Consider the following 21,785-nt stretch of genomic DNA (forward strand, 5'->3'; position numbering starts at 1 on the left):
GGGAGAAGCGGAGGACGTTGGCGGTCTCCCATGCCGAAGAGGGAGACCGGAGAAGTGCCCAAGAGATTGCCACCGTCGCAAGGAGCCCCCGCCAGAGTGCCCGATAAGTTAAATGGCCTACCGAGCGCAGCAGCACCACCAGAGGCTTGGGGCTCGGAGCCGCACCATGGTGGACCTGGGCGGCTGCCCCAGGAGACACCTCTGCGAGCCCCTGCCGCCCCCCGCCCTTCTCTGCTGGGCCCTGCTGCTGCTCTGCGCCCCGGAGAGCTCCGCGCTGGCAGACTTCTCAGTTAAGACCCTCTCTGCTTCCCAGCCTGCCCTCTCCCAGCCTGCCCTCTCCCAGCCTGTCCCCTCCCTGCCCTTTCCCAGCCTGTCCTCTTCCAGCCTGTCCACTTCCAGCCTGCCCTCTCCCAGCCTGTCCCCTCCATGACCTTTCCCAGCCTGTCCTCTCCCAGCTTGTCCACTTCCAGCCTGCCCTCTCCCAATCTGCCCTCTCTCAGCCTGTCCCCTCCCTGCCCTCTCCCAGCCTGCCCTCTCCAAGCCTGTCCCCTCCCTGCCCTCTCCCAGCCTGTCCTCTCCCTGCCTGTTGTCGTGTCCCGGCGGCAGCAGGCAAGAGCGTGCGCTGCGTCCCCGAAGTAACAGCCCTAAAGCAAGCAAGAAGTACGCCCCCCTCCCACCAATCCCTGTTAGGTAGTGGAAACTGTCCAAACTGGGGTGCAGACAGCCCCTCTTACCTTTCGGCCTGGTACCACTGCACCAGCCGCACTACTTCCCTACTGTCCGTTCTCCACTTCAGCCCCGTCTAAATTACAATTCCTGCTTGTGACCCTTTTTCCTGCTTGTGCTTGTTTTCGTGACCCTGTTGCCTGCTTGTGCCTCCGTGTGCCCCTGTTGCCTGCTTGTGCCTCCGTGTGCCCCTGTTGCCTGCTTGTGCCTCCGTTTTCGTGCCCCTGTTGCCTGCTTGTGCCTCCGTGTGCCCCTGTCGCCTGCTTGTGCCTCCGTGTGCCCCTGTCGCCTGCTTGTGCCTCTGTGTGCCCCTGTCGCCTGCTTGTGCCTCTGTGTGCCCCTGTCGCCTGCTTGTGCCTCCTTGTGCCCCTGTCGCCTGCTTGTGCCTCCGTGTGCCCCTGTCGCCTGCTTGTGCCTCCGTGTGCCCCAGTCGCCTGCTTGTGCCTCCGTGTGCCCCTGTCGCCTGCTTGTGCCTACGTGTGCCCCTGTTGCCTGCTTGTGCCTCCGTGTGCCCCTGTTGCCTGCTTGTGCCTCCGTGTGCCCCTGTTGCCTGCTTGTGCCTCCGTGTGCCCCTGTTGCCTGCTTGTGCCTCCGTGTGCCCCTGTTGCCTGCTTGTTATGTATGATAGCAACCCTGGCCACACAAAGGGTGTACAAAACAACTGACTTGCCTCTTAGTTCACTATTGGCATTGTTGACAGAGTGGAGGGAAGCATTAATGCTTCTTAAATCATGTTTGAAAATACTTAAAATCCCAAAGCACTGATATAATCTGATTTTGCTAAGATGAAAAGGTTCAAATGTTAATGAAGTACACTTTTTTAATTTTGAAGAGACATTATCACATTTTTACACTTTTGCTGAAAGATATCTTCAAATATGAAGGTGTTCCTAAAGTTAAGTGGTGCAGGACACCTTCTTTTCTACTGCTTTGGTTAATTTATAAATAAATGTTTACCCGTTTACCGTTAAGTAAACATCAGGCTGGTGCTGGTGTTGTCCAAGGGGCCACATAAAGGCCAGGAGGGCCGCATACGGCCTCCGGGCTGTACTTTGAGCATCCCTGCTGTATACCATGACAAGCTGGAGGAGAGATTATCAGGAGGTGGGGTTAGGTGGCAGGGCTTTAAATTGGATTAATTCCTTTCAACTCACTGTACTAAAATAGTCATTATGCCCCCATTCAAATTGTCGAGTACTAAAATCTTTTGTAGAGTCCCACAGGGCTTATCACTTATCAACGTCTAATACTTCCACTTTGCTGGGTTGCTCGTGGTATTGCACCTGTACAAATGAAGTGTTCCCACATGTTCCTGTGCCATGCACAAGGAGTATTCTCTTATATTCAATTTCAGTTTTGTGCACCTGTTGTACAGTAGATACTTATATAACCAAAGTGTAAAAGTGCGGTCAGAGATCCAAAATGTGTTCCTTTATAAAAGTTCAACCAACCCATTCTTAGCATAAGCACATTTTCTCTTTATCCGTAAATTAATACATGGTTGAACAGTTTTATTAAATACAAAGAAATACAGAAAGATCAAAAAGGAGCTAAAACACTGGCGCTCTAGTAAGTTTTAATCCTTTCACATAGTCTAATAAAAAATGTTGTACAGTGTATATCAGTTACTTAATGACAAATAATGTATCTCCCCAGTTGTTGATTTCCATTGTATTCATAAAATGATGGCAGTCAACCAATGTATTTTCTTTGAAAAAGGGAAAGACAACTGTACATGGAATACACCGGGTATCCTCTAACTTGTGCATTATCCTCTATTATTTGATAACAAAAGTGTTTAAGTTTTCAAGTCTATCAAAAACATTTTCTATATTTATTTTACAAGGGGTACTTTTTTGGCTCCTTCATAATGAGCTGCCGTCGCCATTATACATACATGATGTGTCTGGATATAGGATGTGATGGTCGCAATTTATAGCGCACAGTTACTCCAATGAGTGTTCCCGCACGAAACAGCAAAGATCGGAAGGTGAACAACAGAAGATTAGGCCTGCACACAAAGCCAGGTGTTAAGTTTTTTCTTAAACATAGCACTCACTGCCCGCAGCTATATAGGAAGCTGATTCCAGGCTGCCAATCCCAGATACGTTAGGGAGATCTTCCTTCCAGTTTGAAGCTGAAGGGTTTACTCTTCTCCTTGTTCCTGCTGCGTCCTTGTTTTATAAAGCAGAATGTTAAGTGGTTGATCACAACCAAGCATGCTGAAGTCAGAATCTATGGAACAGATCCAGAGTGGACAGTGGGGCATCAACACATATCCACACACTCGAGCACCCCTAAAGCACCATGTGGTGGCTACCTGCTAGGACAAGAGGGTAACACCTCTCAATAAAATGAGAAATAATGCTAGCCCCTGCAACAGGAAGTGAAAACGTAAAGTCCACGAATCTTGCTAACGGCAGCCAATAAAATGGTGGTCAATATTGTAGTACCCGGCTCATATTGTATGAGAGAGCCCTTTTTGATGGACTAAGGGTGACAGGTCGCTGATTGTGTTTTCTAAAATGCTTTCTTCAATAGGAAATTTAGTTTTTATTTTGTATTATTTTTGCTAGTATCACTACTAAGTAAGACCTTTTTAAACCATAACCGTAGCCTTGTATAGAATTGACTTGCTGCAAAACAGATCCTCTTGTCATAACATGAGTACGAAGAGCTTAGAAGCTCGCTACTAAATATTCCGGAAAAAGTGCAGTATTTCTTCTGTAAGCAAAGAAGCAGATCAAGGAGTCTTAGACATGTTAATTTCTAACATGTTTTTCTGTGATACCATTTAGGTTGAAGACATTGGGAGATAAATCGAGGGATGCCAAAATAAAAAAGAAACCAAGGTATTGTTTTAACTTTTGTAAAAGAAAATGTTTTTGTGTACCTTTTCGTTTACTATGAATGTACTGTTTGAAGCGTGAAGAATGCTTAATGGTTTTCCATTTAGAAGTGTTTTATCTTCAGATCGGTCCAGAGCAGGCCCTTAGTTAGTGTGAAAGTCTCTCTAACATTTTGAAGCTTCCTAAGTGTATGGTAGGTGAGTTAATCATCTCTGTTTGATTGGAGTTGGGAAGGTGGTAATCTAATAGCTCCACATTTGACACCTACTGGCACACTTGTTGGTGATCCTTGTTAAGAAGCCACTTGTAATTTTCATACATTATCGACTACTTTCCAGAGAGATTCCCACCAGATGAGACTCTTGCTTGCAGGACCTTGCAGAACCTACAGCTGATGAAAAAGTGTTGGAATATGACTGGTACATTGGAGCCATTGGAACTCCCCATCATAATTTAAAAGAAACATTCACTTTGTGTCCTTTAATATTTAGTATTTTTACTTGTATATTTCCCAATCAAAGCTCTTTCCGTTTGTCTTATATTTAACTTGTTTGTCCGAAGTTCTTATGTAGACTGCCCTCTATTTTACCTGAAATAGAAAAAGGTATCAGAGGATAAACCATAATCACTTTAGCTCTATATTGTTATAGCTATCATTAATACTAGATTAATGCTTCATCTCAATACGGTTTGGTTTTTATTTTGACAGGACTACTCAACACTTGCCAAAATTTCGTGCTGGAGTGGAAATACTCAGCAGGTAGGTTACTGTTGTGAGTATTTCGTGATCATCTATTTCTTAAATTAAAACCATATTCTGTCTACTTTGTTAATTAGTGATTTTTGTATTCTTGTATGTTAAACATTTGAGTTCAGTCTGTTTCCAAGCTTTTATACATAGTTAAAATTCGGTACTACAAGATTGAGGATACTTAAGGTTTATATATTGGGATATGCAATTATTTCGAACTAGAAGTATGCAGCACTTTTCTAATGCGAGAGCATGAGGCTTTCTTTTGCACGTAGTACAACTTGTTGTAGGTGATCCGCATTTTAGCTAGGAGTTTAAGGGACTGCAGACTTCTCTAGGATTGAGTTTGGGAATTGATGCCACATCTTGGCAGGTTTCAAGACATCCTTATAAAGTTGTTAATGTCATAGAGGCATGGCATTAGTACCTTATGTGGCCAGCATCCCCCTCCCCGTGCCTACGTATCCTGCATGCCTACCTCTAAGAAACCTAGGAAAGATAGGTTTACTCAAAGCTGTAAATATATTCCATATTGGATTCAGTTAATTTAGTTAAAGGCGCTGACCTACTCTTGTAGAAGTGCAAAGATAGGACGCAAAGCTCCTTAAGGACATTATTCAATATTGTTTCCGCTCTCTAGTGTCAGATTTGAATTCTGAATCCCTGCATTAGTGTTTTGTTATCACAAGTCAATTGGATTCTGTTGTAGAGTACAGAATCAGTGCTTCAATAGAGTGAGTGTTTGAAGGCGAGGCTCACTGACGCTCATTTTTGGGTTCCGGCAATTACTTTTCCTCATCAGAATTTAACTCTGAGCATGAGAGAGAAAAATATGAATAGACAATTATAGGGTAAGACAGGAAAACGTTGACAAAGAAAGCAAAGGTGATAACCTAAAGAGTGAGCTAAAAGGACAAGGAGTGTCCGGTGGTGAAAGAAGCATAAGATGCAATCAAGTCTAAGCAGTCTTGGTATTTGGCACCACTGACATACAATCGGGACTTTAAATGAAATGGAAAAACTAGGGGGTCTCTCAAAGGGGCGTGGCTTAAAAATTCACAGGGTAAAACTCTGTGCTTAGCATACTGGTACCTGGCAACTGGTATTTTGCTGCTTATGTCATTGCATACTTATATATAATACAACACGTAACATTACACCTGCAAGTCAGGGCTATAATCTTTGCCAATGGTTGTTAGTTGTGAAGATAAATAAGCAACAACTCGGCTTTGTTGTATAGAATATTGAAAATGCTTCAGTTCTGAAATGATGAGACTGTGAAAGAACTATAATGAGTCTCTTTGTAGTTACATCAAAGGCAGTGAAGGGTGGAACTGCTGCAGAGGTAAGGTTTTTTTTCTCACCTTCAGGGCAAACATGGACAGCCCAATAGAGACCCCTCTCAGCACCTGCTTTTTAGAACTGCCGGTGCTGAACACTGGCAGGACCCAGCCCACTTAAAGCCCTTCATACAATAGCATCTGTCACGGGCTTCTGAACAAAATGTTTTACACTAGTATTTATTCTATTGCAAATTAAGCACAGTACATACCGGTAATTATCCTGATGAATAAGTCTTGATTCCGACATAGACCAGTTTCTCAATCTGTTCATGGCAAAAGACGATAAAGTGAGTTTTTTTTCTTATACAATTGCTCTTTTAATTAAGGGTTTAGAGATCTACCTATGTAGCTTTTGGTTTGCGATTTCCTAATAGTGAATTTTTGCGATTCGCTAGTAGGAAATCGCAAACAGCTATGTACAACAGCGTGTTTACACGGTTTGCGTTTCCCAGTGGGTAGCAATCGACCTACCTCATTAATATTCATGAGGTAGGTCGCAAATTGCGATCCATTGGGAATGACTAAAAACACAGGGATGGTGGCCTACGGGGGACAGCAGACCACCATGTCTGTTTGCTTTTAAATAAAGCAACTTTTTTTTAGATGCTGCCCGTTTTTCTTGAAGGAAAACTGGCAGCATTTCAAAAAGAAAAACGTTTCTTATGCTGTGGTCCGTGGGACCGATTTTGCGAATCAGAACGTTTGTGAGCTGAAAAAAGCTTCGTACATCCGACCCAAAGTTCGTTTTAAAACCCGTTCTACAGTAAGAAATTTCTAGTTCATTTTACCCACTTCACTGGCTAAAATCAAACATCCTTTGAATTTTTAGTAAAAAATATAGCAGTCTCTTTGTGATGGTTTTAAGCCATTTTAAATAAATTAGATGCTAATGAAAGAAAGCCTGCCACCCAACGACTCCAACCGGAACCAGGGTTTGACGAGTACATTTTTATTACAGGATTGACGTACCGGAAGCAGAACATTGTTATAACTTTGGCTGACACAAGATAAAGGGCCCGATGTAGGTGGCAAATACCGGTCGGAAACGGCCAAAATCGGCCGTTTCCGACCGGTATTTGGCACTTTGAGATGTAGGGGGCCAGTATTTACCTATTCGGTATATTTACCGAATCGGTAAATTTACAGAATCTGTAAAATACCGAATCGGTATTTTTACCGATTCGGTATCTTCCAGATGTAGGTGGGACTCTTCTGAGTCCCACAGGCCTTTCAGATTCGGTATTTTAACACCCAATCCAATTGGGTGTTAAAATACCGAATCCAGGTGTGCATGCACACCTTTGCCATGTGACAGACAGACATGCCCTTAGGGCATGTCTGTTTGCCAAATGGCACACAAGCCAGTATTGGGGGTGCTAGAGGGTGTCAAAGTGACGCCCCCTGCACCCTTGCAGAAATCGGTAATTACCGAATCGGTAAATACCGATTCGGTAATGCCCATTGATTCCTATGGGCTTCAATGCCCATAGGAATCAATGGGCATTACCGATTCGGTATTTACCGAATCGGTAAATACCGATTCCTTCCGATTCGGTAATTTTTAAAATAAAATTACCTACATCTGCCCTTCTCTTTTTTACCACTTCTTAAATACCGATTCGGTATGAATCGGTATTTATGAAGTGGTAAAAAAGATTTACCTACATCGGGCCCTTTAAGGGCCCGATGTAGGTGTCCATTTACCGACCGGTAACGGCCGATTTCGGCCGTTACCGACCGGTAAATGGTTATTCCTGATGTAGGGGCCCTATTTTACCGATTCGGTAAATTTACCGAATCGGTAAATTTACTGAATCGGTAAAATACCGAATCAGTATTTTTACCGATTCGGTAACCTTGAGATGTAGGTGGGACTCTTCTGAGTCCCACAGGCCTTACCGAATCGGTATTTTACCACCCAATCCTATTGGGTGGTAAAATACCGAATACAGGTGTGCATGCACATCTGTGCATGCACACCTGTGCAATGTGACACACAGACATGCCCTTAGGGCATGTCTGTGTGCCACATGGCACACAAGTCCGGAATTGGGGTGCCAGAGGGTGTCAAAGTGACACCCCCTGCACCCTTGCAACAATCGGAATTTACCGAATCGGTAAATACCGATTCGGTATCCCACATTGATTCCTATGGGCTTCAAGGCCCATAGAAATCAATGGGGGATACCGATTCGGTATTTACAGAATCAGTAAATACCGAATCTTACCGATTCTGTATTTACCGATTCTGAATTACCTACATTTCCCCCCTCTAATTTACCACTTTTTAAATACCGAATCGTTATGATTCGGTATTTAAGAAGTGGTAAATTAGAATTACCTACATCGGGCCATATGTCTCTTCCCCTTTTCCCCTGCCTCCCCTTAGTAACTTTGTCGCTTCCCTTTTTCCCCTGCCTCCCCATAGTAACTTTGTCTCTTCCCCTTTTTCCCCTGCCTCCCCTTAGTAACTTTGTCTCTTCCCCTTTTTCCCCTGCCTCCCCATATTAATGTTGTCTCTTCCCCTTTTTCCCCTGCCTCCCCTTACTAACTTTGTCTCTTCCCCTTTTTCCCCTGCCTCCCCTTAGTAACTTTGTCTTTTCCCCTGCCTCCCCTTAGTAACTTTGTCTCTTCCCCCTTTTCCCCGCCTCCCCTTAGTAACTTTGTCTCTTCCCCTTTTTCCCCTGCCTCCCCTTAGTAACTTTGTCTCTTCCCCTTGTTCCCCTGCCTCCCCTTAGTAACTTTGTCTCTTCCCCTTTTTCCCCTACCTTCCCTTAGTAACTTTCTCTCTTTCCCTTTTCCCCCTCCTCGCCTTAGTAACTTTCTCTCTTCCCTATTTTTGTATTCAATGTGAGTAAAGTTTGAGTTTTGCAACTTTCAACTTGTGGCGAGTGAATTTCGTCATAGATTCGTTCAGAGGCATTCTCAGTAGAAAACATGTCACACCTCATTGCTTATCACTGTGTCAAGGAGGTACTCATTTTCCAATCCTCAATAAAGGATCACGTTTAAATATCACAGTTGTGGAGAGCATGAGAGATTGGGGTTACCGTTTGACAAGTGTGATAGAACATTATGTCACCTTAAAGTCTCAAACATGGATCAAAGAGTGCCCTTGGTAGTCTTCTCTCCAGTGGCTTTACGTTCCTGTGTTGATTCTAGAGTGACATGGGTGGGGGATCTTTTATTTCCAAAACGAGACTAAGGTCGTTTTTGCCATCCCCAAACAGTGCTACATAAAAAAAATTATCTACCTTGGTTTGGTTCTCCGTGGATGGGGCACAAAGGCCCAATAGAACAAAGGCAATATCCAAAGGAATGAGCTATTCCAGGATTTCTGCCCAAAAAGATTTGATATGGGGACAATAGGGTCATCATTGAATGTATTGGCATTGTTCCATGTGAGAGCCTACTACAACGGGTGCCTGACTTCAGAAGGGGCTTATAGGACATCCTAACAGGTCTGGTGGAGGATAGCACAAGAAACAAGCATCGGCATAGCCAATAGGTCTCGCCTTTGGGACGTCCTGCATAATTAAATATTTATAAGGTCCCAAAGGCGAGACCTATTGGCTATGCCAATGCTTGATTCCAGCTCGGCAGCATCCGTCTTGACTAAGTTATACAGCAGTATCCTTTTTATGCCTCGTTTGATCATTTCGGACGCAGTGCCTGTGTGTGGATGAGCTCATGGCCACTGGAATTATGCAATTCAGAGGCCACAGCTTTTATTTGCATGTTAATAATTTTGCGCCAATTGACACATAATCCATCATCAGTTCCATAATGTGCAGATTAAAAAAAAAAGTTTATTGCTCAAACGGATCAAAAGTTATTAAAAACATGGTGACGTGTTTGTGCGCTGTGGAAGGCCCTTCGGAAAGATTAACTAGTCATCTTTCAATTGCTTATTTCTGTATTTGGTAGTTAAACCAGTACTAATGAGGTAAATGTTTACCCAGACAGTATTACCATATGTAAATATTACTAAGTGATACTAAGAGCGACACCCTGGTGTAGCTCTAAATGAATACCATTGAATTAAGTCAACACTATAGTGTGGATACTTTTGACTATTTTAACTTTGATATTTATTGCGTACTATAAAAATATTGACTTTTTCATTCAAGATGCCGGCACCCCTCTAGTCTGACTAGCTAACAGCATTAACATAGTACAAACCTCCCAACTGAGTCTCTTGGTGTTGGTCTTAGAGTAATGGCAAACCAAACCAAACGCCCTATGGACTCTGCAGTTTATCTACCTGGTGCCATACTCGCTAATATAAAAGCATTGCCTGAAAGGGAGGAAATAACTTTACCTATTTATTTAATTCTTTGGCCCCCACTGTTCAAAGAAGGAAACGGTTTACCTTTTACGCTTCAAAGTGATGCCACAAACCCACACCCTTTAAATGGCAGGAAGTCTCAACGTTACAGAGAAAGATGCTTAGGACTAGATCTGCATTTAGAGAGAGTGTCATAGCCCCGTCGAGGTGCCAAAATGCATTTAGGGGCACCTGGCACACCGCTGTGGATGATGACTGCTGTGGATGATAACTGCTGTATATGACGACTGCTGCCTAGCAACCAAGGCTTCCAGTCTTAATATGCTCTTGCTGCAATCGTTCAACACCTTGGCCAGTTTTATACAACCATTCCTACACTGCCAGCCACGGTAAAGCTAAACCAAGTCGAGACAAAAAAGAACAGAGCTGCCCTTCCTTATGACTAGTTACGATTTCAAACTTTACACCAGACTTGGTCCGGTTCTTTGCTGCAGGTCTACCGCTTGTGCACTAAAGTAGGAGAAATAAGACCCACTCGAGACAGGCAACTGTAATTTGGCAAATGTCTTTTCAGATCTGGGGTGCAACCGTGAAAGGACATCTCTATACTTGGCAGAGGCAAGCCTATCCTTGTGGTGGCCTTTTGTATGAGCGGACGATAAGCGGAGTACTCTGGACAATATTGATGCTGCGACCTGAGTTGAAGAAACAGCTGAGCGGAGGACCTGAACCATAATCGGTGCTGAAAAAACAAAAATCTTCAAGTGCTAGCGAACTTCTCAGGAGGCCCCTGCAACTTACACCACCCACTGATGCTACTAGTGCTGTCAATGCTAGCACCAATATAACTACTAAAAATCACAATCCTACAAGTATAACTATTCGGAATATTTCAGGTCACCAAAAGCTAAAAGAATGGCTTGGGTGTCAGATATTTTAATGTATATTGCATTAAACACTCTGGGGTGTGCTCACATCAAAATTAGGTAAACATCACTGCCAAACGCCAGCTCAAATTAGGCACTTCCCATCCTTACCAAGAAGATGTGCACAACTGAGAGCTGATTAGTAGATCACCTAACTGACCTAGTCACTTATGATTCACAAGAATTAGAACAAGCACAAGCTCGCGCGGCGGCGCTCGCTCCCGCAAGTGAATCGCCACACGTGCACGCGTTGCCATTGAAGGCAATGGAGCGCGTGCACGTTTTTGGCAGAAAAGCCGTACCGATAACAAAAGGTCTTTTTGCCTATGCAGTGCCTGCGCCATGTGTAGGCGAGACCTAAAAAGGGGATGGTGGGGGGGGGAGAATATTACTGTACAGGAAGTGGCATTGAAGCACGTGTGTTAGAGTCGGCACTACAGCGTCAGGGAGTAGGTTGTGGATCTGAAACTTTTAAAATGGAGTGTGAATTATTCTGGGCACGGAGTTCATACAGCATTAGACAAGAGAGGTGCTGATGCATCTTGAAATTGCATTCATGTGTTAGAGTGCTTTGTGTAGTGCTGTGTGTATGGTGTTTGTTGGTTAAGGGGTGGTCTGCTGATAGAATTGTTTGCTAGTAGCCATTTGCTCGTGAGGGGTGCTGGGTGGATTTTCTGCTCTTGGGATTGGCTGCCGTTTGTGATTTATGAAATGTGCTGTGTGTTCTGCATGTAGGATCGCATACTGGCTGCAGTTTGCTGCTTGTGAGGGGCGTTGTGTTGCCAGTAGGTGCTCTATGGGACCTGCTTGTGAGGGTGCTGTGTTTACTCCTCACGCGCTCTGCCCTTGCTATATCTGCGCAGTGAGCCCTATGCATCCTGAGTGTGAGCCATCTGTGTAGGGCTGAACCTCTGCAGTGTCCTCACTGATGCACCGATTTGTGGACCTGCTGCATCTTCGGGAGTGGTGCACTCTCCTATCCTCTTCACTCCTCAGACCTGCAGTGTCCCTTCACCCTCACCTAGTGGCTTTTTACTCCAGGGAGCTTTGGGATTGTTATTCGATTAAGTTGTGAAGGTAACCTGAAAAAAGTTGACCAGCATGGTAGTTTGTATAATATTGTTATGTTTGTATGCGCTTTGATACCAGGTTTTTTCAGGAGCAGCCCCACCCTTTCCGTCTCACAGAAGCAGGTGACTGGGGCACATTGTGCCCCACAATCTACAGCCCTCAACCCTGCTGGCATCGTGACGTTGACACTAGGCACACCCCGAAGGCACGTCACTGCGCAGGGAGGAAAAATGCTGGCTCCGGCGAATACCCATGTCAGATCTGTGGGATGCCCTTGTCCAGGCTCATGAAGACATGATCTCCACTGATGATCTCCTACCGTGAGAGCGTCCCCCTGCTTCCAGCAGCCCTGAATCCAGCTGCCCGCGACTTTATTCCAGGGCTTACACGTATGCTGTGACTACCCTCCCCACACTCCTTAGAACACCATTGGCCCCACCTCTCTGCGTGACCACCCTAACTACACATTGCTGACCCAGGAGCAACATCTGTTCACTACTGCCACTAGCGAACCCCAAATTACCCCCTCCCCCTTCTCCCTCCATTACGCTGTTTGTGGATTGTACTAATGTATCGCAGAAACACCAGTGATAAAGTCCAGAACTGTAGTTGTACACTTGCAATCATTTGTCATGTTTCCTCCATATACTTGCTGCTAACAGTGGTACTGAGCAATGATGTGCTGCATATTGATGTGCAGTGAGGTGTTATAAGCTTACCGAAACGCAATACAATTACAAATATAATATATATATATATATATATATATATATATATATATATATATATATATATATATACAGTACTCCTTGCATCCATAACCATTACACCTTCATTTGGGAGGCTGGGGCGCCTGTGAGATTCACCTAGAACACCTTTTATGGAGCATCAGCAGCAGAATGTCTGCTCCTGCTTCTTTTTTAAATACTTTTTGAACAAATGTTCATGGTTTAGTAACAGACGTGCACCCTCACAACGTGGAACTGATGACTAGAGAATAATTTAAAATTAAACCAAGTACCAAAACCCTGGGATCAAAGTGCTAAATATCCCAAAACGTTAGGCGATGATCCCTTTGAAATCAAGACCAGCACTGTTGAGCACCTTGAAGCCTGTGGAGACTGGTGTAGTGCCACAAATTCAATCCCAGGAATTCTAAAGGCTCACATTCCCTTCCCCGCCCTAGCACATATAGTTATGTGTTTTACAAGCGGCTGTAGGAACTCAACTGTGCCATTTTCGTCAGGATGCTGAAGTCTTTTCCCTCCCACCGCATTCTTATCACTTCATGTTTATCAAACTGGAAGAAAGGAGCATCACGGTTATCATTTTAGTCTTTTTTTTTGTGCAAGATTAGGAAGTATGTTGCATTCACGACAGTGACTGTCTCCTGCTGCAGGACCGGTTTGGTCCATGTTAGGCTCTCTTGCTTTGGTGCTTCTCCCAGCAGGTAGCACTAGGGCTGACTCCAGGCAGGAGTATCCACAATGTGAGCACAATGAAGTGTGAAATCTCTGCACCTGGCTGCAATTTACATTTCTAAAGCAGCAATTAGGGATAGACAGAAAGCAGGCCTGGCCAGAAACGTCATCACTTTGAACAACAGTAGCTATAGTCTACCCGTCACCCCTCCAATCTACCAAATAGCTGAGCTAATGAAAAACTAATCAGCACTGCCTTGCTAACAAGGTTCATGAAATTGCTAAAGGTAGCCCTGTCAACATCATACTCGGGTCATTCTCTCGGTCTCCGCCCTCCAGCCACAGGAATGCAGCCATTATACTACCACTGCCTGGGAAGCTATTCTCACCAATAAGTGGACTCTTTAAAAAAAGAGTTATCGAGTGGTACCAGCCTATTGTTCAAAATTCTAAAGACAAAGAGCATCAACTGAAATAAGTGTACTATATGAGACACTGAGCAAAGACATTGAGCTATTTATATTGTGTGACTGAACTGAAGACTGTTTGATGGATTTTCATTCCAACATTTTCTAGAAAGGTCTTATGCACTATTGTAAAATAATGGCAATCCACTTGTATGTATTTTTTATAAACTTGCTAATCTTTATTGTTAATAAAAATGTAAACACAACACAGTGTGAAGAGGGGGCGGGGGGGGGGGGCAGGGAGCCAGGGAACCAGTTGGAAATAAAGGTCCAGTATCAGTGCTCCCAAGGAATCACGTAGTAATCACTGAGGGTTAACTGTTCCTATGAGACGAAAACAACCTATTCTGGTTGAGTAGCTTAGGATACTAGAGTGTGGTCTCGTTTTTGCAAACACGGTCGGATCTAGATGATATAGGGGAATATTTTCTTTTAGAAATAGTGCCCTCACACACCCTTGCGAGTGTCATGCTTCATCATCGGGCGTTGCTCCTCGTGGGGATGCGCGGCTGTCGCCCATGGGCCCCACGAGAGGGCTCTTTGTCTGGGATCTTTTGGGAGAGACGCCACAATTGAGCATGTGGGTATGTGGGCCTAACAAGTGTTAAAATTGCCTCCCTGGTACCCAGAAAACAAGTTTTAATTACGGGTTCATAAGGTAAGATTAAAAAGCAAAGGAGAAGGAGAACATATTTCAAACAAATGTAATTGATGGATGAGTATTTTCCTGCTGGTCTCGTGTCCGTGGGTGTGGGTGAATAGTGAAATTATGGTCAACATGTTTCACGCTCCATATTGGTCCCTAGTGGATCCCAGTGCGCTTCTTCAGGACCGTGAAGTGAAATACAAAAATATAAAAATAGGAATTAGGGACGGCGACACCCTATACCCTATGGTACCTACAATCAGGTGTTAGTATGTTCAAGCGCCTAATGGAACCTCTGACTCGCGTTCCTATTTCCAGCCTGGTAACGAGACAAAAAAGAGACACACAGGTAGAGAAAAACATGTAGAGAAAGTGTGAATAGAGTTATTCACTTCAATAGAATGCTGTTAACTTGGCATTCACATAGACGGATATTCTTTGAGGCATGCTGGGTGTGACATGTCCCTTCCATAATTTTTCAACATCACCATGTGTTGCAGAGTGTGTGCACTAATTATGGGCAGTGCAGTATCAGATACACAGACAGTGTGTCACCTTTACCTGACTTAACAAAGCCCGAGGTGACTGGAATCTGAGATCGGCCCTGGACCAGGGTTCAATTCCCCGCCTCGGCGGGTCTTGGGCTCAAAAATTCCACGGACTCGATAATTCTCGCTCCGGTGCCTTCTCGATTCACGGGTTCACACTCTGTGACTCTGGGCAATAGCTTGCTTAATCTCCACAACGGCCCCTCGCGGCGGGATGCCTGGCTTTCACCTTGTGGATACCCTGCCGGGGTTATGTCACAGGGGAATACCAGGACGGGTTCCCTAAGCAAGCGCCGGGAAACCCACTGCGGGTAGCTGTGCACTATACAAGCTCAAATACATTAACATTTACACATTTACTGGTATCATGCATGCACTTATCATACTAGTGAAGTGAACACCATGGCGTTGGTGATGATGCCTATATTGTGAAAGTAATGTCAAGGCATAGCTGCCACATGTGGTGAAGAATAAGAGCACAAGGTGACATATGGCGGTAATCCCAGGTAACGTGCATAGTGGCAACTCAAACCCAAAATTTTTATATATACACCACATACTGACTGACAGATCACCCTAATTTAAGGCTCTCTAGAGTAAGCCAGAAGACGCACTCCATACCTCCGACGATCATGCGGTACGCAATACAGTGAACATACAGGGGCCATAACCACCATGCACACGTCGTTTTTGCATGAAATCTAAAGGCCACCTTTTTTAGGTCTCGCCTGTCGATGCGCATGCGCATCGAGAAAGCGAGACTATGGGGGCTTATCCACTCTTTGTCCAACTTGCAAGGAATCGTGGCGATTCCTTGCAGTGCCCGTGACTTTTAAGCTCAATGCGCATGCGCATTGAGCTTAAAAGCGCGTGCACATGGCCCCAGCCGCCTGCCTTGCCTACTCTCCCGCCCCCTCACTTCTTGATTGCACGGCCGCTAGGCCGTGCCTCCCCTACTCCTCCTCCTACTCTCCTCCCCTCCCGTCTGTTCCCGCACTCCTCCCACACCCCCGCTCCGCCCCCTCACTCTCTCTGCCCGCCCACTCTCCACTCCATCAGGCAGCCAGCTTCAGGAGAGCAATCTGCGGGGTGCCGCCATTTTGTATAGGGTAAAGGCTCAGGCGCCAGCATCTAAAAGTTATATTTAAACAGCCCCCTCTCGCAGCAATTGTGTCCCGCACTCCTCCCACACCCCCGCTCCGCCCCCTCACTCTCTCTGCCCGCCCGCTCTCCACTCCATCAGGCAGCCAGCTTCAGGAGAGCAATCTGCGGGGTGCCGCCATTTTGTATAGGGTAAAAGCTCAGGCGCCAGCATCTAAAAGTTATATTTAAACAGCCCCCTCTCGCAGCAATTGTTTACTTGCAATGTGTAGATCTGGCAGCGCGGTCCGCCAGCCCCAGGCACCTTTGCGTGCTTTGGTTCGTTCTCCGCAGTTTCCCACAGCTGCTGCCTTCAGTCTCGCTCTCCGCCTCGGGCTCGATTTTAGCAGCGAGATAATGGTGCTCGGCTGCGGCTGGTTCAGTGTCTCCCAATCGGGTCCCACCTTCCTCCGGATCTCGCCCAGCGGGACACTTTTCGCACCGTTGTTTTTCATTCGTGTGGCCACCAAAGCTTACCCCACCGTGTAGAGTGAACAGCACGCCAGTTACAGCTTGTATTGCAGGATAAATTAAGAGGATTAATCCCCCGGTCGGCGGAGCTCGCTCACATGGCGGCCATCTCGCAGCTCGGCTAGCCACGCACCCCCAATGAATCACCGAACTTAGTGGAGAATGAATCAAAATAGAGTGGGACATCACAAGAAAAACACACTCACACTCACGCAACGTCACACACCCGAAGCCTCACACCCCCTCACTCACACTCACCCCCCCCTAACCCGCACACCGCCTAACGCTCACACCCCCTAACGCTCACACCCCCTAACAATCACCCCCTAACCCTCACCCCCTCACTCTCACCCCACACCCTCACCCCCTCACCCCTCACCCCCCACCCCCTCACCCTCACCCCCCCACCCTCCACCCTCACTCACCCTCAACCCCTCACCCTCACACCCTCAACCCTTCACCCTCAACCTCTCACTCACCCTCAACACCTCAGCCTCACCCTCACTCACCCTCACCCTCCCTCAACCCCTCACACTCACTCACCCTCACTCACCCTCACCCACACTCACCCTCCCTCAACCCCTCACCCTCACTCACCCTCAACCCCTCACCCTCACCCTCAAACCTTCACCCTCAACCCCTCACTCACCCTCACTCTCACTCACCCTCACTCAGCCTCAACTACTCTCACTCACCCTCAACCCCTCACCCTAACTCACCCTCACCCTCACTCACCCTCAACACCTCACTCACCCTCACCCTCACTCACCCTCAACACCTCACCCTCAACCTCAACCCCTCACCCTCACTCACCCTCACCCTCACTCACCCTCACTCACCCTCACCCTCACTTACCCTCACCCACCCTCACCCTCAACCCCTCACACTCACTCACCCTCACCCTCACTCACCCTCAACTCCTCACCCTCAACTCCTCACCCTCACTCACCCTCACTCACCCTCACCCTCACTCACCCTCACCCACACTCACCCTCCCTCAACCCCTCACCCTCACTCACCTCAACCCCTCACCCTCACCCTCACCCTCAAACCTTCACCCTCAAACCTTCACCCTCAACCCCTCACTCACCCTCACTCACCCTCACTCAGCCTCAACTACTCTCACTCACCCTCAACCTCAACCCCTCACCCTCACCCTCACTCACCCTCACTCTCACTCACCCTCAACCCCTCACCCTCACTCACCCTCACTCACCCTCAACCCCTCACCCTCACTCACCCTCACCCTCACCCACCCTCACCCTCACCCTCACTCACCCTCAACCCCTCACCCTCACACAGTGCAATAGGTCTCAGACCATTTCAGTTAGAGCTTTAAGAAATGTTTATGGCTTTTTTTATTTGTAATTCTTTAGCATTGGCTACAGGAAACAAAAATGCTAAACATTTACAAAAAAACCCATAAACAATTCTAAAAGCACTAACTCTAATGGTGCGAGACCTATTGCATTTCCAATGCTTGTTTACCCATGACATGCTGACATGACGTATGTGGTGTATATATAAAAAGTCTGTGGTTGTTTACCTGGGAGCACCGCCATATGTCACCTTGAGCTTTTATTCTTCACCATTCATATAATATGACATATGGGACTTGGCCCTCCCTCAATCATACGGGAATTATCTGAGTTTTGAGGAATACTGACCTTATGGAGAGGTATTTGCCTCTAGTCCCAGTGAGCACCTCTCATTTCCAACACTCTTCTAATATGGCCCCCGTTTTCCCATCACACTTAACATACATGTGAACGGCTTCACGTAGTAAACCCCGACCTACAATGCCCCCTGACACGTCACTTCCGCTCCACTGATGGATCGGGCTATAACTCTGGCTGCCGGACGGTTTTTTGATCACCGGCGATCCATGAGTGGCGGGGCAGGTAATAGGCTGCAACGAAGGAGGTGTACTGGGTGTATTCTCCTGCTGACTTCAACGAACACAGATATTTACAAGTAGGCGCCAAGTGCTGTGCGAGCTCACTACTTTTAATTTGATTTGCAGGGGTACTTCCTTACTACCGCAGGATTTGCCGGCGAGGCCAATCCATTCAAGTAGAGGGGTATGATTTCACGTATGAATGCAAACGTTGTGTGTACCACGTCATGGCCATTTTCATGTGAATTCTCCCCCGATCAATATACTCTAGAAAGTACAGTCTTTATCCAGTAAAGCTAACGGACTGCCACAAGCACTATGGCAGCGATGCCTTGATTTTACTGTCACGATATAGACATCATCCGCAGCGCCATGGTGTTCACTAGGGCGATAAGCGCATGCATGATACCAGTCACATCTGGCTTTGTTAAGCCAGGTAAAGGTGACACACTGCCTGTGTACTTGATACTGCACCGGCCATAATTAGCGCAGACACTCTGCCATGCATGGTGATGTTGAAAAATGATCGAAGGGGCATGTCACACCCAGCATGCCTCAATGAATATCCGTCTATGTGAATGCCAAGTTGACAGCATTCTATTGGAGTGAATAACTCTATTCACACTTTCTCTACATGTTTGTCTTTACCTGTGTGTCTCTTTTTTGTTTCATTACCAGGTTGGAATAAGGAACGCGAGTCAGACGTTCCATTAGGCGCTTGAACATACTAACACCTTATGATAGGTACCAAATGGATATAGGGTGTCGCTGTCCCTAATTCCTATTTTTAGGTCTCGCCTGTCGATGCGCATGCGCATCGAGCAAGGCGAGAGTATTGGGACTTATCCACTCTTTATCCACACTGCAAGGAATCGTGGCGATTCCTTGCAGTGCCCGTGACTTTTAAGCTCAATGCGCATGCGCATTGAGCTTAAAAGCGCGTGCACGTCCGTCTTTGTTTACCCGCTCCGCCCCCTCCCTTTCCCGCCGTGTCGCATTTCTCCTCCCCTCTCCTCCGTCCGTCCGTCTTGTTTGTTTGTTTAATTTAACCCGCTCCGCCCCCTCCCCTTCCCGCCGTGTCGCATTTGTTTGTTTTTGCAGCCGCCAATTGAAAACATAAAGGCCAGAGGAGCATGGCAGGAGGAGGAAAAGGCCTCTCCTTTTCCCACCATTGCAGGCCAGTGGCGGGGACTCTCCGTGAATACCAAGGTAAGAGTCGTGAGGCGTTTTCTTTGCCCCAGCTATCTATCCGGCGGAGGCCTCACATAAAGACTCCATTTTGAGCGCACAATCTCACTTTGGACCGGAAACGCAGGCTTCGGAAAGCCCGTATGTCTCAACACTCTAGGGGCTCGGTGCATCCTAGCCTGCTCGGATGCACACATGTCTCGCGACTGGTAACAAAACTGGTCAATCGGTGTTATACGCCAGATTTCTAAAAGGGCTGTGAGAAAGGGTGGATTTGAATTGGCCTGCAGCCTCCACACCCATTTCCCCGGCACCCTCCTCGCACCGCTCTGGTTCCGCTCAGAGAACATATCCTCGTAAAATTACAAATATCCGGCTACTCTAAACATCTTGAAACCTCTGAACTACTTTAGCAAACCCAGCGAGTTTTGTCCTCGACCAATGTAAACTGTGTAGAACTCGAGACCGCGCCATAAATCAAGGAACATTTGCAGCGCATCGTTCCAGCGTTAGATTAAACACGGCCGATTACATCTGTCCGCTCACTGTAAACGGTGCCGGTTAATTTATGCAATCCTGCTGCACAGGTCTAGGCCCGCCAACTCTTGCCAGAAGTGTGGAATGCTGGTGAACCCCTAAAACAATTATGCACACTACTTGCTCGGGAGAGAGCCTGGAAAAAAACAGGCAATACATACATAACACGGACTGATTAAGATGATGCAAAATGAAGGAAAAAAAAATACAAATCAGACCGAAACGAGCAAAATGTCTACAGTTTGACAAACGAGATATTACGTAAGGAATGACGGAACTAACTCAGATCGCCACATGACATGATGGAAGCCATCTCAAATCGTTTTTTTATAAAAAGGTGCCGAGTATGCTGTCAGTTTACTCGCAGCTTTTCAACAAATCCGCCATCTTGGATTGCTGCAGCAAAACCCCTCTTAAGAGGAGGCTCCCTCTGTTAGACCCGGACTTTAATAGCAGCATGGACATACCATGCCTTACGTACATTTTTAAACCCAACACTTGAACACCCTTTGCCACAAGGCTCACTTCGACAAACCTTTGCACGGAGGGGGCGGGGGATGCGGGCAAGCCCTGTGCGGTAACCATGGTATGTGCCATCCCCTTTGTGTTTCGTAGCCCCTCCTCAATCCCCCCCAGTTTGTTTGGGGGGTTTTCTGCCCATAAATCCAGCTACAAAGAAACAGTGTTACTGCTGGAGGGGGTGTGGCTGTACATACGTGTGCGCCCTGGAGAGCATGATTGGCAATATATGCTTGATTAGAAGGACGTAAAGAATAGCGGGCCTGCCGGGATTCGTACACCTTTTAGACTATTGGAGATCTCTGCAGTGGATGCAGTAGTCCACTGAGCTATCTTACTAACAAATATATATGTGATGTGTTCCTGCGTATGCCTCCTCTCTTTTTGGTAGAAATAATACACCCTCACTCACCCTCAACCCCTCACTCACCCTCACCCTCACTCACCCTCACTCACCCTCACTCACCCCCACCCTCACTCACCCTCACCCACCCTCAACACCTCATCCTCACTCACCCTCAACACCTCATCCTCACTCACCCTCAACCCCTCACCCTCACTCACCCTCACCCTCACTCACCCTCACCCTCACTCACCCTCAATCCCTCACCCTCACTCACCCTCACTCACCCTCACTCACCCTCACTCACCCTCACTCACCCTCACTCACCCTCACTCACCCTCACTCACCCTCACTCACCCACCCTCACCCTCACTCACCCACCCTCACTCACCCTCACTCACCCTCACTCACCCTCACCCACCCTCACCCTCACTCACCCTCACCCTCACTCACCCTCACCCTCACTCACCCTCAATCCCTCACCCTCACTCACCCTCACCCTCACTCACCCTCACTCACCCTCACTCACCCTCACTCACTCACCCTCACTCACTCACCCTCACTCACTCACCCTCACTCACCCTCACTCACCCTCACTCACCCTCACTCACCCTCACTCACCCTCACTCACCCTCACTCACCCTCACTCACCCT

The 21,785-nt window shown here is 46.7% G+C and overlaps 1 protein-coding gene across 1 annotated transcript in view; it reads left to right on the forward strand.

The window, feature by feature from the left end:
- The window catches only part of DTNBP1 (dystrobrevin binding protein 1), a 491,566-nt gene that overhangs the window by 73,120 nt on the left and 396,661 nt on the right, over positions 1–21,785 (forward strand). The window contains exons 2-3 of the mRNA XM_086965159.1: positions 3,525–3,578; positions 4,285–4,335. Coding sequence (XP_086821285.1) covers positions 3,525–3,578; positions 4,285–4,335 — 105 coding nt within the window. The remainder of the gene's footprint in view (positions 1–3,524; positions 3,579–4,284; positions 4,336–21,785) is intronic.

Source organism: Lissotriton vulgaris, chromosome 4_1 (assembly GCF_964263255.1).
Source record: "Lissotriton vulgaris chromosome 4_1, aLisVul1.2, whole genome shotgun sequence".
In the NCBI taxonomy this organism is placed as follows: Eukaryota; Metazoa; Chordata; class Amphibia; order Caudata; family Salamandridae; genus Lissotriton; species Lissotriton vulgaris.